This window comes from Salarias fasciatus, chromosome 5 (genome assembly GCF_902148845.1).
Source record: "Salarias fasciatus chromosome 5, fSalaFa1.1, whole genome shotgun sequence".
Taxonomy (NCBI): domain Eukaryota; kingdom Metazoa; phylum Chordata; class Actinopteri; order Blenniiformes; family Blenniidae; genus Salarias; species Salarias fasciatus.
The window spans coordinates 26,542,063-26,558,421 of NC_043749.1; the positions used below are offsets into that span (position 1 = coordinate 26,542,063).

At 42.4% G+C, this 16,359-nt stretch overlaps 1 protein-coding gene across 9 annotated transcripts in view; it reads right to left on the minus strand.

Moving 5' to 3' along the window:
• The window catches only part of atp2b2 (ATPase plasma membrane Ca2+ transporting 2), a 100,448-nt gene that overhangs the window by 18,524 nt on the left and 65,565 nt on the right, over positions 1 to 16,359 (minus strand). For all 9 annotated transcript variants that reach the window (XM_030092177.1, XM_030092181.1, XM_030092180.1 and 6 more), the window contains 4 exons: positions 13,705 to 13,869; positions 13,157 to 13,371; positions 11,938 to 12,180; positions 1,056 to 1,297 (listed from right to left, as the gene is read on the minus strand). In XM_030092177.1, the coding sequence (XP_029948037.1) occupies positions 1,056 to 1,297; positions 11,938 to 12,180; positions 13,157 to 13,371; positions 13,705 to 13,869 (865 nt within the window). The remainder of the gene's footprint in view (positions 1 to 1,055; positions 1,298 to 11,937; positions 12,181 to 13,156; positions 13,372 to 13,704; positions 13,870 to 16,359) is intronic.

Here is a 16,359-nt window from a genome sequence, read left to right on the forward strand (position 1 = left end):
TCCTGTTATTTCATGAATTCTGTTTGAATACTCGCCTACTACATGGTATTTTGCAGTCTCTTTCTCCTCAGGCCTTCACTTTGATTATTGCACTGAGGCTGTAACAAGCTGGTCTTCTGATTTATGTTCAATAATCTTCATCTTCTTCATGTGTTTGATCAGTCAAACAGTCTCAACTCCTGCTTTAAACTCTTATTGTATGCTTTCTTTTATGCCTTTGGATAGTTTTGGTGTTTCGCCCTCTTCCTCTCCACCCTCCCAACGGTATTTCCTAAATTTATCGCTATTGTGACTTCGACATATATACAGTATACTTCTCACCAAAGATTGACTTAACTGGGAAAATCATGCTCTGCAAGTTCAAGAGAGAATTTCTAATGTGCTATTCATCATCAACAATTCCCAAAAATTGAGTGATTAACTAATTTAGAAATTTTAACGGGCTTGCCAGGCATGGTTATTTTAAACCTGGTTAGCATCAATGCTCACCGCTGGAGCGATAAAGTCAAAAGCATTTCATTTGGTTGTGCCTGAATGAATATATTTATGAAGGTCTCCCAAAAGATCTGTACTTACTGATATTATTTTTATATATTTTGGAATGGTTAATGTGGATATCTGAACATAAAATACAAGTTGGCACATTTGAATTTCTTTGATGTGCAGAGCAGAAATCACCACCAAAAAAAAGCCACAAAACTCTTCACACGTGGGCTTTTTCTGTGTGAGTCTGACCTCTGTGACCTTGAGTGAACAGCTGTCAGATTTCCTCGCGGCTCCCCTCACGTTCTGCATTCATAAAAAGCAGGTCACAGCGACCTTCGCCTTCGGCCACGAAAAAAATCAATTCACCCTTAAGTGAGAGTGATGGTGTGCCAAATCTCAGGAAAATCCTCAAGGCATCCCTGAAGAATCACACTAATGAGAAGGAGATGGAAAACCCGAAAACATTATGCCTCTGCCCTTTGGCGATGGCTGAGGTGAAAGCATAACAACGCACCGGCACCTGACTGAAGGACGGGCGATCTCCCACTTTTAATCACAGAGAGACTCACTTTTTCAGGACGATCTCGGAGGCTCCCTTGCTGTACATGCGGAAGCTGCCGTCGGGAAGTTTGATGACGGTGCTCATGGACTTCCTGACCGAGTTGAAGGTGTAGACTTTGTAAAGCTTCTCCTCGGGGATCTGGTTCCGTATCGGCTGGTAATCCCGCTTCAGGTCCAGCACCAATCCCAGCAGGCCGCACTCCGTCTTGTTGCCCACTTGCTTCGGCAGGCCGCCTTCCTTGTCCGGTGGCTGCAGGGAGGCAGAGGGACATTCTGTTACCGTCAAACAATCTGATGGAACAAGTAAAAATAAACAGAAACAGTCTGATTGTCCCCAAAATCTCTCTGATGAATGATTTTCTCTCTCCGTCAGTGCATCGGACCACCAGCGCTTGAAATAGCGGGCCGTGGTAATTAAGCAGCGAGCAGGTGAAGGGGTCACTCTGTGTAGGAGGACAGGGGAAGAGACGGCTGGAATCACATTTGGCTGTTCTTTTTTCAGGCTCGGCCCTCTGCGGTCTGTAATTGTACGCTCAGAAACGTGGATTTCTCCGCTTCATTTAACACGTCGCTGGACGAGAGGAGACAGAAACAGCGTGTGATCTTGGATTTAGTGACACGACATACAAACATGTTTCAGCTGCGGTTAACCCTTCATCAGGCCCTCACCTAAATATGTGTCAATTTTAACCATGTAAAGTGTAACATATATTTCAATTGTAAGAAGTTAAAGTCATCTTGCAGAATGGGACCAGATTGGGGCTAAAACCGCCATTTTTGTTTCTGTAAATGGGCTTTAACTCACCACAGATATTTCCTACGTGTTATCAGGAAGTAATGTGGCTGCTTTGACAAATAAGCTGTCACTTGTAGAAGTTTTCTGCGTATGATGTGAATATTCATTAAAGACACAGAACCTGTCTTATTAACAATGTGTTTATATGTCTACAGGAACAAAAATAGCACGCTGCACCCCAGGAAGAATAGTTGTCACTACTGTATCATCTAATGGGGATCCTGAAGCAATAAACAATAAACTCATATCAATAATAAGCTCAACATTTCCTTGCATTTCTACAGTTCGCAACTGTGGGTCTGGAACAAAACAGAGATGGGGGGTATTGCTGTGTCTGAAGCTTACAATCGTGCTGCACTTTTTTTTTTATTAATTCTGTGAAAACGGAAAAAAACTAACAAAAAAAAAAAAAGGCTGCCACAGTTTCCAAGAGTCCAAATTGACATAAATGAAATTACTCCTGACAAAACATCTCCCAAAGCATCAGAGAACTGCAGCAGGGGTTTGATTCTTTCTTCCACCGATGGTGGATTTCTGATCACTTATTAACGAAAGCTTAATTTATTTATCGATTTAATACATTTCCAAGAAGCAGAAAATGTCACACAGCAATGTACATACATAACACCGAGGGAGCAATTTCTCTGCCTCTCAGAGCAGGAATGTGATTATTATCAGCCAACAGCAGACTTCTTTTATCGTAGGTTGTGTGTGTGTGAGTGTGTGTGTGTGTGTGTGTGCGTGTGCATGTGGCTGGCCAGGTGCTACAGTACATGTGCGCCTGTGTACACAATGTATGTGCAAGTGTGTGCGTGCACGCACAAAGTGGTCAGCTTGTCGAAGACACAGTTACCATGGCAACCCTGGGCGATGCACACTTGGAAGAGAAGACTTGGGAGAAGAGGGTGCACGCTCCACCACTCGGGGATTTTTGCTCTCCGGCTCTGATTGTCTTACAGAATTCGCGCTCATCCCACTTCACATGACATGTCCTCCAAGCTTTTTGTGTTTCCCCTCTTCAGCCTGTCCTCACGCCTTTTTTATTCATATTTCCTGAGCCTGACTTTATTTATGAACTCTGTTTTAAGGATCGCCGCACAGATGAAACAAACAATGCAGCACACAGAGAGCCACATCTCATTACTGTTTCACACACACACACACACACACACACACACACACACACACACACACACACACACACACACACACACACACACACACACACACACACGCAGAGTTTTTATGTCTTTTCTGGACTTTGTGTTGTTTTCATTCCCTCAGTCGGTTTTTGAAGTGGCCTAACAGGAGTGACAAGTCTCCGAACAGATTTTAGCCTCCCCGACAGAAACAAATAAGCGTCTATGCACACTCTCCAACGTGTGCACGCTCACACACGAATACACACTGGACACTGCAGTGACACTGATGCTCATATGTGCAGACACATCTAAAGAGTGTGGAGTCCTTACTGTCATTATTCATAACATGCCTCTTCACACAATCACACTTTAATTTTAGCCCAATTAAAGACACCGGGTTAATGAATAAAGGCGATGCAACTTTATCTGCCTGATAAATTGTTTACCTAGAAAATATAGCAAAAATTAAGAATGTCTCCTTCTGATTTTGGCTTGGAGAAAAAAAAAAGTAGAATTGATGAGAAAAGAAGCCAAATTATTTCCAACAGTTTGAGTAATTACCGTATTTGACTCTGAAAGGACATAATCTCAATTTGGGCGATACAAATTACCCATAAAACAGTGAACAATTGCTGGTAAGTGCTGATTAATGTTGTTGTTAATGAGTAATATGGGACATAACCGTGTTTGATTGTACAGCATGTTGCATTTGCTTCATTCGGATCCCCATTAGCCGGCGCTGAGGTGACAGCCCGGCTCCCCGAGGGCTGTGCTGCATAGTGCCTACAGTACACCTGACACCTACACTCACATCTACACAGCAGCTTGTCAGGTACACTCTCTCTCTCGCACTCTTCCACACACGCTCTGAACATAATGCTTCCACCTTGCTGCTCAGCAGACACCTTCAGTCTGCGCTATTTACCCCCAAAATAGACACGTTGTTCTGCATGAACACGGGCCTCTGAACAGGAATGGATTCAAAAGGATAGCTTGACATTGCAGCGTTTGGGTTTGTACTTTGTTGCTGTTGTTCTCTTCACTATGCGCTCGCCGCGGTGTTCAGAATGATTCTGCAGTACTGTTAATCACATCGATGCCCTGTTGTCCACATTTTCCTTATAAAACCTGCTCTTATGCACCCGCTAACAAGGCTTTAACTGTGTTAATTTGCATTAATCAGGTGGCTGAGATATCAGAATAAATGTTTCAATGCTGTGGATAAAGAAATGATAACAATCACTAACTACAGGGTAAATTAACTTTAAATTTGGACAGTGTTTTTCCAACCGTCATAAAAAGGGTATGAGAGATGTTTATAAGAGAACTTGGCACTGCAAAGCTGCATAAGGGCCTTTAGATTTTCTTAAAGGAATGCTGTAAATAGTGATGAATAATGAAACAGACATGTTTGACTTGTTTCTGCTGGCAGCCAGCGGGTCCAGCTGACAGGGATACATCCACATTCACATTCATCATTAAAACCCAATCAGAGCATTGGCCCATCTTCACCTAGTAATTGGGCATATCTGGTTATTGTCCAGCCGTGTGTCTCACAGACATGAGTATAAATACTTTACAAGGAGCACACAGAGAAGAGTTTGCGGTGAATAACAGAATTAATGCCTTTTCCTAATGACCAATGATTGCATCAGGAGGACACTGCCTGTCATTGGCTAATGAGGGGACAAAACAAATAGTCTCATCTGTTTGTCTGCGAAGTGTTTGGAGGGGATGAGCTACTGGCAAGAGCACATCATCAAGTTAAACCATCTATTCATCCATCTTCTATTGGGATTCATCCAACTTAGGGTCGCACACTGGTGGATTTGTTCCCAGCTGACTCTGCGGGGAGGCGAGGAACGCCTCAGCTCACCAGCAAGTTACAGGCCAAACGCAGAGAGACGGACACAAAAACATGCTGACAGTGTAGACTCCATTTACACGACATCGTCTCAGGTGAAAACGCATCATTTTTAAATTTTCGCTTAAAAAAAAAAAAGATTTTTCTTTCCATGGAAACAACAAAAACATTGAAAATGACGTAGGTTTCATGTTGAGCCACGAGTTGGCGTAAAACCACACACGCATGCACAAAGAGGACAACACGTAATAAACATTAACAATGGTGAGTACGGAGTACAGATGGATAGGCGACCGAGTCAGATTGTTATTACAGTCACCATCAACTCTAAATCTACTAAGTCCAGGAGAATCTGGACTGTCAGTCACGACTGGTTCCATGAAGACAGACCCAGAGTATTTTACAAACATTTCATCTTGGAAGATGTTTTCAAAAAGTTGCATTTTCAGTGTCTGAGAACACCGAAAATGCAATGAAAGGTTAGTATTTTTACATGTAACGTCATGTAAATGGGGCTTTGGAGTGACTCATTAGCCTGAAACACATGGCTTTGGACTGTGGGAGGAAACTGGAGCACGAACAGGGGAGAACATGCAAATCCTGCAGAGTAAGTCCAGAAAGCCCAACCTGAATCTTACCATTTGTTATTGAGGGAAGCTGGACCGGTACACCTGTCAACTGCAAAGCAGGCGTCCTAAGGCGAGCTCGGGGAGGAAAGAGATTCCCATAGAGCAGAGGGGCAAAAGCTCTTGATCTTGATTTTCAATAGGAATACAGAAATCCTGGTCTCACAAATCTTCAGATTTTTGGGGGGTTTTAAGAAAGGGTTGTCAGAAAAGTTGCGGCGGGGACGAATGGCTTGTGTTGATGGTGTCAGAACGTTTCGATCCGACTGATGATGTGGTGTTGTTTATATGACTGAACACTGATACTGAGATGTTGTTTAGGAAGTTTGCAGTTTAAAAGAAATGTCTACAGACAAATACTGTTGTAAATCAAGCTCCTACTTTGCTTTGTTAGCAAAAAAGAAGAAAAAAAAGGCAATTGCAAGATACTAAAAGAGGAAAATGCAAACAACGCTGGCTTTTATTTTCAGAGATTCCGCAGAGGTTTCGCTTGACGTGGGTTTCTACGCACAAAGACAGTTGCTGGCATGGGATCCCCAGTGTTGGCATGACCAGACTACTGTTGGCACGTCCTGGCCTGGACGTGGCTCCGGACCAGCTGCCCTCTCCCTGGTTCTTGGGTGTTCCTGCAGGCAAGGACATATGCCAGAGGGAGCGCTGGCAACTTCACTTCCTATTCCACCTGGGGCTCTCCTTAATCCAACCCTCCTGTTCCTTCCTTCTCCATTTTCTTCATTTTTTTCCCCTTTCCTCATCACATCCCACCCCCCTTGCTCCCTTTTCTGCTCTGACTTTGATGTTGCTGATTTCTTCTCCTCTCTTTGCATTCAATTTCTTTTCCTCTTCCTTTGCTTTGGCTGACTTTCTCTCCTGCATTTCAACAGTGTCTCTCACAAGGTTCTCCACCTTCCCTGCCTCCGCCTTCCCTCTCGTTCCCTCTATGCATGTAGGAGTGGATGATATACAGTAGCTCTCCACATGACTGTAGCAGCCAACTGGGCTGAGGCCTGGAGGCGTGCTGCAGGGCAGCAATACAATCCACCAGGAGGACACTTGTCAAGCAAGTGTGTTTTCACTTGCATATTCCCTTTTCTTCGATCATGTATCCTATTTGTATCTCTGTGCTGATCCCATATATACCCTCTTCTTTCAGCTTTCACCTACAGTTATGCTTCTACACCACATTATGATAAATTTAAATTTGTTTAAAGGTTTAATCAAATACTTAAACATTCATCCACCCTTTGGAAATACTGCTGAGTTCAAGTTGAATGGAGCAGACACAACAACAACACACACACACACACACACACACACACACGCTCAGTCTTGTATTTCTATCCTTGTGGGGACCGTCCATTGACTCCCATTCATGTCTAGCCGCTAACCCTGACCCTTACCCTAACCCTAACCCACACCACAACACAGCCTAACCCTAAAGAAATGTTTTTGCACTTTTACTTTTTTCAGTAACAACAACATGGTCAAGAAAACACTGTTTCTCCTACTTAGGACCGGAAAAAGGTCCCCACAAGGCACGTCGTTTCACGTTTTGCTATCCTTGTGGGGACATTTGGCCCCAACAAGGATAGAAATACGAGAACGCACACACACACACACACACACACACACACACACACACACACAGATACACACTGATACGTTTCAACACATTGTTCTTTCATCTTCATATCAGAAAGGTTTTTAACCGCGACATTTCGAAAAGGTTGTCCCTTGACTTTGAAACAGAAGCAACACTGAAAACGATGTAGTTTTCATGTTGAGCCACTATTCAGTGCTGCTGTTAATTTTTGTAATGAAATTAAACATAATACACTAAACATTAACAATGGCAACATATTCACAAGGCTAGACGACCAAGTTGGACCGCCATTGTGCTGACTGTCATATTTAACTCTCCCATGTGCCAGGAGAATATGGACTGGGGAGTCACAACACTCCGGAGCCAGATGTTGTCGATGTCCACCTTCTCGTGCACGTGCAGAGGAACTATTTACACCAGCCGTGGTGTGCATGCACAGTAGCAGTGTTTCAGAAAAACTGCATGTTCTACCGTTTCCACGGAGATGGACAAAAATGTGCATTTTCAATGAGTCTGAGCACCACCGTCATGTAAATGGTTATCAAAATGCTTAAAAACATGGAGTAAACCATTTATCTAATATGAATGTCACTGGACTTGAATATCTGCAGAAATCCAACACATGGCAGGAGAGCATTTAAACTCCACACAGAAAGACCTCCGAACCTTTAACTGAAATCACTGCTTGTATGGACATGAAATTTCCCTCTAAACTGATGAACTGTACTTGAAGAACTGGTATTTCAGCCCCTTGACTTCATACTGACATTCACTTTAGCTGTGTTGAAGCTCCCTCCATCATTTCTGGTCCTCTCTGTTTCCCACTACTTCCATCTCCAGCTCTATTGTCCTGGATGTTCGTTTTGATGAACGGTTGGCAGGGTAATAATTAACGTGTTTGAATTGCGAGCCCGACTCAAGTTTTTGTCAAGATCCAGTGACAAATGCTAATTACTGTTCTGAACAGAATGAGATGTGTGCCTTAACATGCCGGCTTTTGGAAAACAAACCACAGATATCTGCTAAACAGTCTCCAAAAATCGCTACGCACACGCAACAGTGTCACGGTTAGGTAACTTATCTCACCGATCATCACTTTTATTACTACTTATGTAGCACTCAGTTCATTTATTTATTTGATACCCGATCACTCTAATCAGCTAAAACAGGGTCAATGAAAGCATGAAATTGCATCAAATGAGATGGAAATGCAGAGAGACCATTAAGCTTCGTGCCTCCGGAAGATCAAAGCCCCCTGTCATCCCAATATGATGACAATTTCTCTCAGCACTCAGAGAAGAGAAGAGAAGAGAAGAGAAGAGAAGAGAAGAGAAGAGAAGAGAAGAGAAGAGAAGAGAAGAGAGCTGTCTTTTGGACATGCTTCTGCAGTGGGTATATCTGTCTTCTCAGTCTCCAAAAATATCCCAAAATATGGGGACACTGGGTGCTTCAAGCTAAAGACATCCAAGATGCTCTCATCTCGCCTCCATGTCGAGCAAACAAGCACGCGGCGTCCAGATGACACAAGCACTGTAAGCAACAAACTAATTATTATCAAGGCCTCGCTGCTTACGACTGAACAAACGTGAGGCTGTTCATTTTAATTATTTACTATAATTTGCTCACTGGAGACTGATGAGTGGTGTTTCTGTTGCTCCCTCTTAACATGAATTGAATGTTGTTTTTCTGCTATCTTGAATCCAACAGCCCCATTTTTTTTTTTCACCCACATCGTGAGCTCCTCCGCGTTGACTGCTTTCCAAAAGCACATACAGCACATTTCAGAACTCATGCCACGTATTTGTGTGTGTAGCGGCGTTCTCCACCTCTCTCATCCCTGACCGGAATAATGACCCGAGCAGGTGGTGGAAACGACATGAAACTGAGCTCCCAGGACACTGACACAGCCTTGCTGAACACACACGCACACACACACACACCCGTGGCCCAGCCATGTCCTAAAGTGTCAGGATGCCCCCCCAAAGAAACAGATGTGCACATGAACAGTGTATGCATCTAAACACAGCAGCCAAAAGAGAGCCTATCTGAGCCAGCGAACAGGCATATTTTACCCGAATGACGTCAGTGTTGGGTAACGTCAGTAAACGCTGTACAGAAATTGCTCTGTGCTATGCTTGAATTATCCGCTGACAAGCGTGCCAAGCATCTACTCGTATTCCCGTTTGTATGTATGCACGCATGCACGCATCCTTTTCAGAATGCAAGAATGGGAGTGCACGCGCGCCCGGGTACAGTATCAACGAGCTCGTGCGCGTGCAGTATGTATGCATGGATTCATTGTGTAAATGTGTGTGAATCCCTCCCTGGAGGATGAGGCTCCTCCACTTTGTACTGTAGTCTGTATGTGCTGACAGAGGAAGCTGAGCTGTACCACCGAGTGTATTATGAAGCCAGAGAGGCAGTAGGGGGACTGATATGGGTATCAAAGCCTGCTTCTTTGCCTTTGTGCCTTTGTGTGGTGGCCATCAAAGACTTCCATAGCCACCCTGGCATCCCACAGGATTGGCCTCTTATATAAGAAGAAACCAGGCAGCATACTGCGGGGCAGGAGGGACGCTGAGGGAATGGGGGAGGCGGGGGACAGAAAGAGGGAGCCGGGAAATATTGCTCGGGAATTTCCCTCCTGCAAAGTGCGAGCTGAATTCTCTTCATTCCTTAATTTCATCTGTCCTTGTCCATCAAACTTCACCGCTTCACTGCTTCTCATCCTTTCTCCACCATTAGTCTCGCTGCTACAATCAGCAGGAGGCATCCTCCTATAACTTGGGAGGATTTATTTGGAAATTTCTGATTGGAGAATGGTTCTTTTTTTAAAGATAAAAACAGCTTTCAATCTCGTCAGTCTTTCAATAAAACAGTTTTTTTGTTTAGAGACTTGTGTTACAAATGTGTGACAAGCAGCTGAATCTTGTCTTCTCCCGTCAGGTGAGTCAAGATATCAGTATAAGGGTGAAAGCAGAAGCAATGGCTGTACCTTTTAGTTATGTTTATGAGAAAACAGTGCATTTAAAAAGCAGGAAACCATGAAGAATGTAAAGCTTTAGTTCAGTGAAGTGCCCACCTGTGCTGCACTCAGCTCACTTTATAAAAAAGTTCACATCTATCATTACGTCGCACTCTGAATCTCTTCATATAAAATTGATGGAGCAAGTTTTTCAGCACATAAGTGGTGTACACACAGCACATGCTGCAGGTAATTATTGTAGATGGAAGTTTGTAAACAGTAAATGTATGAGAGGTGACTTCAGTTCAAGTTTAATCTTCATTTAACTCCTGCTTTTACACATGAATTAAACTCTCTTATGATGAATGGAGAGCTGAAAAAATGTCAATGTGTAAAAACAGCCTGAGCTGTGCACTGATGGTCCTCTGAGGATACTAGTGTACCGGTATAATGCTGAACAATTCCTCATTTGTTTGTAAGGAGACAGTTTTCTTTCTGCAGACTGCGATTATCTGTCATTATTCCTGTTTTGAGTTTCCTCTAATTATGTAAAAAAGGGTTCCTTTTTAATGCTCATGTCACTTTATACTGTCTCAACGAGGAAATTACTTGTTTGTTGTCTTGCAACTAAAAGAAAAAGGAATAATAAGGTGCAATTATCAGGGATTTATTTGGTTTATAAAGTCTAAATCTGACTTGCAAATGTATTTATTGTATTTGCTCTATGCTGTTCATTAAATTTTACTTTTTTTCAATGTTAATACTCAGGAAGTCACATATGTGAGCACTGCGCTTTTTTTTAGTTCATGTCATCTGTGTATTTTTGTATTGCAATGTATTTTTTATTCAACTTTGTGATACATTTCTTTGTTTAATGAAGCACGGATGGTTCTTTCTCTCGTGAGATCTGCTGATACTGCCACTCAGACGAGGATATGCATAGTTAATGTTGACTGAACGTGTCCTGATTAGTCGAGCATTGCCCCTTATAATACTTGTCCAAGTGGTTTATGACAGAAATATTGTTTCAGACGAGTATCCTAAACAGATTTCCATGCAAACAGGTCTGAGATTGTGTGATTAAACCTCTGTTGTGTGAGTCGTCTGCATGTCCAAAGATCAATCTCTCTCTCTCTCTCTCTCTCTCTTACGGCTCACAGGTCTAATTGGCTTAGAGAATCTCTCTCTCTGCTGCATTCACTGTAAACGAGAGAGCGTCTCCAGCACTTAGACAGATTGGATTCAATTACAGTTGGCTATGCTCTGAATATCAGATAAGAAGAAATTACACAACCATTCTCAAGGTGACAAGTTGAGTGAAAGCCTGATGAATGTAAAGCAGCAGCCAAGGACAGCGAGTGGAGAAAGTGCTGCAGACCTGTCTCACTCTCTGCTGGACTGCTCTCACCTTACGGCTCTAAGTCACATAGAAGATGCTTCAGCTCAGTCAAGATATCCAAGCGTTTAGACAATAAACAGGAGAACAATACTTTACATACTATGATATAGATACAATGAAGCACAGAAGAAAATTGTATTTTACACTCATTAAAACTGTAAAATAACAACAGAGAGGCAGACTGAAGGACTCTAAACAGTTCTAAACAGTGTAATGTTGTGAGAAGAAACTCCGGCTTTTCTGATTTCTAAAACTTTTTTTATTACACACAATAAGCGCCATGCCTAATAGCCATCCCATAAATGTGCACATTCCATCCAGAATGTGTAAAAAAAAAAGCCCCATATTGCTTGATAAGAGAGGAAGAAATGGGTTATCATTATGATTGTGTGAATGTGTATGCCTCTAAATGTTCTTGCATTTTCAAGATACTTGTACTAAACAAATGTGTTTCGATGCCAAACGGGCTTTTCTCTGCTGCTGAATCTTGCTCACCAGTATCTTGGTGGTGTAGGCGCTGTTGATTGAGATGGCGTTGACCAGTAACTCCAGTGATTTGGGTGGCAAAGCTCCGGGATCTGGGATTTCTTTGTAGTGCACGTCCCCGACGTAACACTGCACGGCCGTCATGCGGTTGGTGGTTAGCGTGCCTGTCTTGTCGGAGCAGATGGCGGTGGCGTTGCCCATGGTTTCACACGCATCCAGGTGACGCACCAGGTTGTTGTCTTTCATCATTTTCTGAAGGAGACAAAGCGGAACCGTTCAACACACTAAATACTCTAAAGCAGCTGGATGGACATTTTAACTCATTAGCAAACAAGTGACCACATTTGGTGATTTCCCTTCTGTTTCTACCAAGCTAAAGATAATGAGTTGGTATAATGAGGTAAAAAAGTAACTGAGGCACATTAAAATAGATGCTGCAGGCGAAGGCTTATTTGTTTTTGTATTTTCACCTCTTACTCCCATTTAGTGCATACTGTCATCTGATTGATGCTTCTGTTTGAAAATGTATTTGAAAATACAAAATAAAGACATTGGAGGCAGGTTAAGGGACCTTTGTTGCATAAAAACACACTACACTGCTGGGTGACAGTGCAGAATAGTGCATCAAATAAGTAAACACAATTCCATTAATGAGTACAGAAATGCAATTAGAAACAGTTCCTGTTTAAATACATTTTTAAGATAAAAATCTGAAAAAAAGTTAATTTGGTCAGTTTTCTTTAACATTTCCTAATGAAAAAAGACACATAATGGAGTTAATAATTCACTGTTGTATCTTTAATCACTGGTTTTATTCAAATTAGCTTTATGCTGAGATTTTTGTAAGTTTCGAAAGAATTTCTTTAGTTTCAGTGAAAATATGGACATTTTTATCAGGTATCACGTCACAATAAAGGTTACTATGGCACTGCTTTACTGGTCTGAGTTTAAAGTGGCCCCTGAACTAAAATGTGTTCGACATCTCTGCTCTAAGCTAAAATGTTCACATAATTCTCATGTTACATTAACTTGATTAAAAAAAAAAATAAATAAATAAACAGCTAATTTAAATAGAGGATTAGATCCCTTCCTGACTTTTAAAACTCAACAGATTCTTCAATTGTTGAGGTTATTGAATACAGGATCTAAACTTGTTTTATGTAACTGTGACTACAAAGCAACTGGAATGTCTCTACAGGTGTTTTTCAGTGTACGCGCCTCTTCTTACCTTGACAGAATACGCCAGGGAGATGGTGACAGCCAGCGGCAGCCCCTCGGGGACCGCCACCACCAGCACAGTCACACCGATGATGAAGAACTTGACAAAGTACTGGATGTAAATGGGAGTGCACTCCGGCATCCAAGGGCGCTTCTGCATCACGAAGTTGTCGATGGCGAAGTAGAGGACGAGGATGATGACCGTGATGGCCGACATGAGCAAACCTGGAGGAGACGGAGAGGGCATCAGCGGTGAGACATGCCGCTCGCTTCGGAAGGTTCTCTCGACGAAAACATTCAGTAAAGTCATTCAAATTGCATTAAAAGCCGTGTGGTTACAATACTCGCAGCAAAATAGCCGAAAGGGAACATGCTGCACAACACAATCCCACCATGACTCAGTGTGTCTCTGGAGGGAAGGTTATTCAGAAAAATGAAGAGAACGGCCGCTTCTAAAGTTCAATAATTCAGACAAATTGGCTTTTTTTCTTCAGCACTTTGACGGACAGGATGACGGTTCAGGAGCTTCTCGCTACGTGTGTGACGGCGTCACTGTACCTGCTTTGCCAATCTGGACAGCCAGTTTGGTCAGCTTCCCCTGCAGGACGGACTTCTCCTTCTTGGAAACGGAAACCTTCTTTCTCTCTTTGTCGTCGGCTTCTCCGCCTTCAGCGCTCTTTAGAGGCTGCATCTCCATGGCAGCTGCACCGTCCTGCTTCTTCACTGCAAACACAACAACAAAGAGGAAAGAAAAACAGACAGTGCCACTGTTAGGAGGGAAGACCAGCCACAGGACACTCGGGGGAAGAGGGACACCCTTCAACACTCGGGTGTGCTTGGGTTTGCCATATCGTTCAGATTTACAACCGAAGGAGAGACGACTGACGTCCCACGAAACTGAACGGTGTGTTGAGCTTTCTCAGACCCAGACAACAACTGACGGCCGCTTGACTGTCTTCTTGGTAAGTTCAGTATTTGAGCATCTTGTGAAAACTACAGCAGTTTGCTCTTCTTTTACAGCCGTGAAGGGAAACACCACAGATTCCATCGTCTTGTCTGCTGTCTTTCATTACACACACGCCTTTGAAGTTAATCATTCTTAATTCAGTTGTTGTAAATCCAATGGCAAGGTCGTGTTCATAGTAATAGTAGGCATAAGTCTGCTGCTGCACATTAAACCAAGATAAGTAACCCATACATACTGTATATAAGCTGAAACAGAAAGAAAAAAAATACTGAAATTGAAAAATGCAGCAAATATAAAACTCAGCCTCAAGCCTTCTGCAGGTTTACTCCGAAGAGTGGCGTGATCAATAATCATTGCTGTTACTCTGGAAACACTGCTGACCAACGGCATAAAAGTCAAACCAAACAAGTTGTTTCACATGTTGAAACTGAGCTACTGGGTCACTTTGAATGTGATGATCGCAAAACTTTAAGAAATGTAAGAACAAAAAGCTTTAAAAGTAACTGCGAATAATCAAAACTAGCGGAGGAACTTAAATTAATGTCCGTTAAAACCTGTGATGTAAAGACAAGCAGAGGTTCATCAATCTGCAGCAAGCTGTCTGATTAAGGGGAATAAATGTTTTTGAAGGCTTTGGATTTCCCATAATCTATACTTCAAAATGTCATTCAAAGATTCAGACAATCAGGAGAAACCTTTGTGTACAACACAAAAGGCCGACAGTCAATAACAAACACCTCCGGCAGGGAAATCACTGCAAGTCACTGTCTGTGAACACAGTTCAATGTGTAACCCACAAGTTCTACCATGAGAAGAGGAAGCTCAGTGTGGTCAGAATCCAGAAGAGCAGAGACATTCTCTGGACCAAAGCTCATCTGAAATGTTTTCGGGGTAAAAGAAGAACTGTTCCGAGGTCAGATGATGATGGGCACTGTGTCCTGGAGACTACAGAGCGGAGGGACGATGGTTCCATTTCATGGTAAAGATCCATCGATTTAGAAGAAGCTCTACAGAAACATCTGCTCCCATTTGGAAAACAGCTACATTAAACCTCATACTGCATCCATCGCTGCAGCACGGCTTCCCAGGAGAAGAGTTGAGGTGGAGATTTGACCTGCATGCGCTCTGGACCTCTCACTGACACAAAATATCTTATCCTTAAAAACTGAAAAAAAAAAAAAAAAAAGTATAAGGATGCCTTAAAACTGCTAGAATCCTGCCACAGAACAGAATGGAGAAACATTTCTGTCCCAAAACTCCATCAACTGAACCCCTTTACGTCCATCGTTAATAAAAGTGAAAACTTTGACGGTTTTTACCTCAATTTCTAAATGAGCCAATACTTTATGGAGCATGTCAAACTGCCTCTATGTTAATCGTTGATATGTTGTTTAAGTTCTATTGTTAAGTTATTAAGTTCCATTGGGAATGAAATATGGCTTCATAAAAATTTAACAAATCGCTGGTTTAACAAATTGCTTCTGTTTTTATCCACGTTTAACACAACGACCAGACTTCTGCCACTTGCACTTGAATTCAACCTGAAGTAGACCATGTATGGAGCACACAGGTCTAGAGATGCACCGAAACCAATGACGCGGGTCCAGGAGGATGTTCACCCCGAGTCGTGCTACATGCTACATGCTAGACAGGTTTTGGCCTTGATGCTAAACATGATTAAAGCATTACTGATACAGCGAGTCTTGAAGGCTGTTAGAGGAGAGCCTGGCATCGATTCAGAGGCTGTGTGCACCATGTTCACAGTAATGCACTGCCTTTGTGTGTCGTTTGTATATGGAGTGTGAATTAGGCTTTGTAGTATTTAACAAGTGCTGATATCAGTACTGGGTATCGACAAGTAGCTAAAGGTTGGTACTCGTCGGTGCATCCCTGTACAGGTCTTTACAAATCTAAAGAAGAGCAAGTCTGCAGTGATCAAACCAGGCAACCTATGAGAAAACTGTCCAGTTTAACTCTTTTCAGATAACATATTGAATGCAATCACACATTTTACATAAATCTTAATTTCAAAGTGGGTTGGAACAAAGAAATGCAGTGCTTTAAAATGTTTTTAAAAATCCACATCAAAGCCATTTTGAATAGCATTTTCAATTCATGTATATCACATGTACATAATAACTAAAACCACTTAAAGAGTGACTGAAATTTTATCTGCTTAACGCCGTAGGGACGGTTTTATGGCGTGACGTAAACCGAGGTCTCACTGTTCAGGCAGTAACACCAAA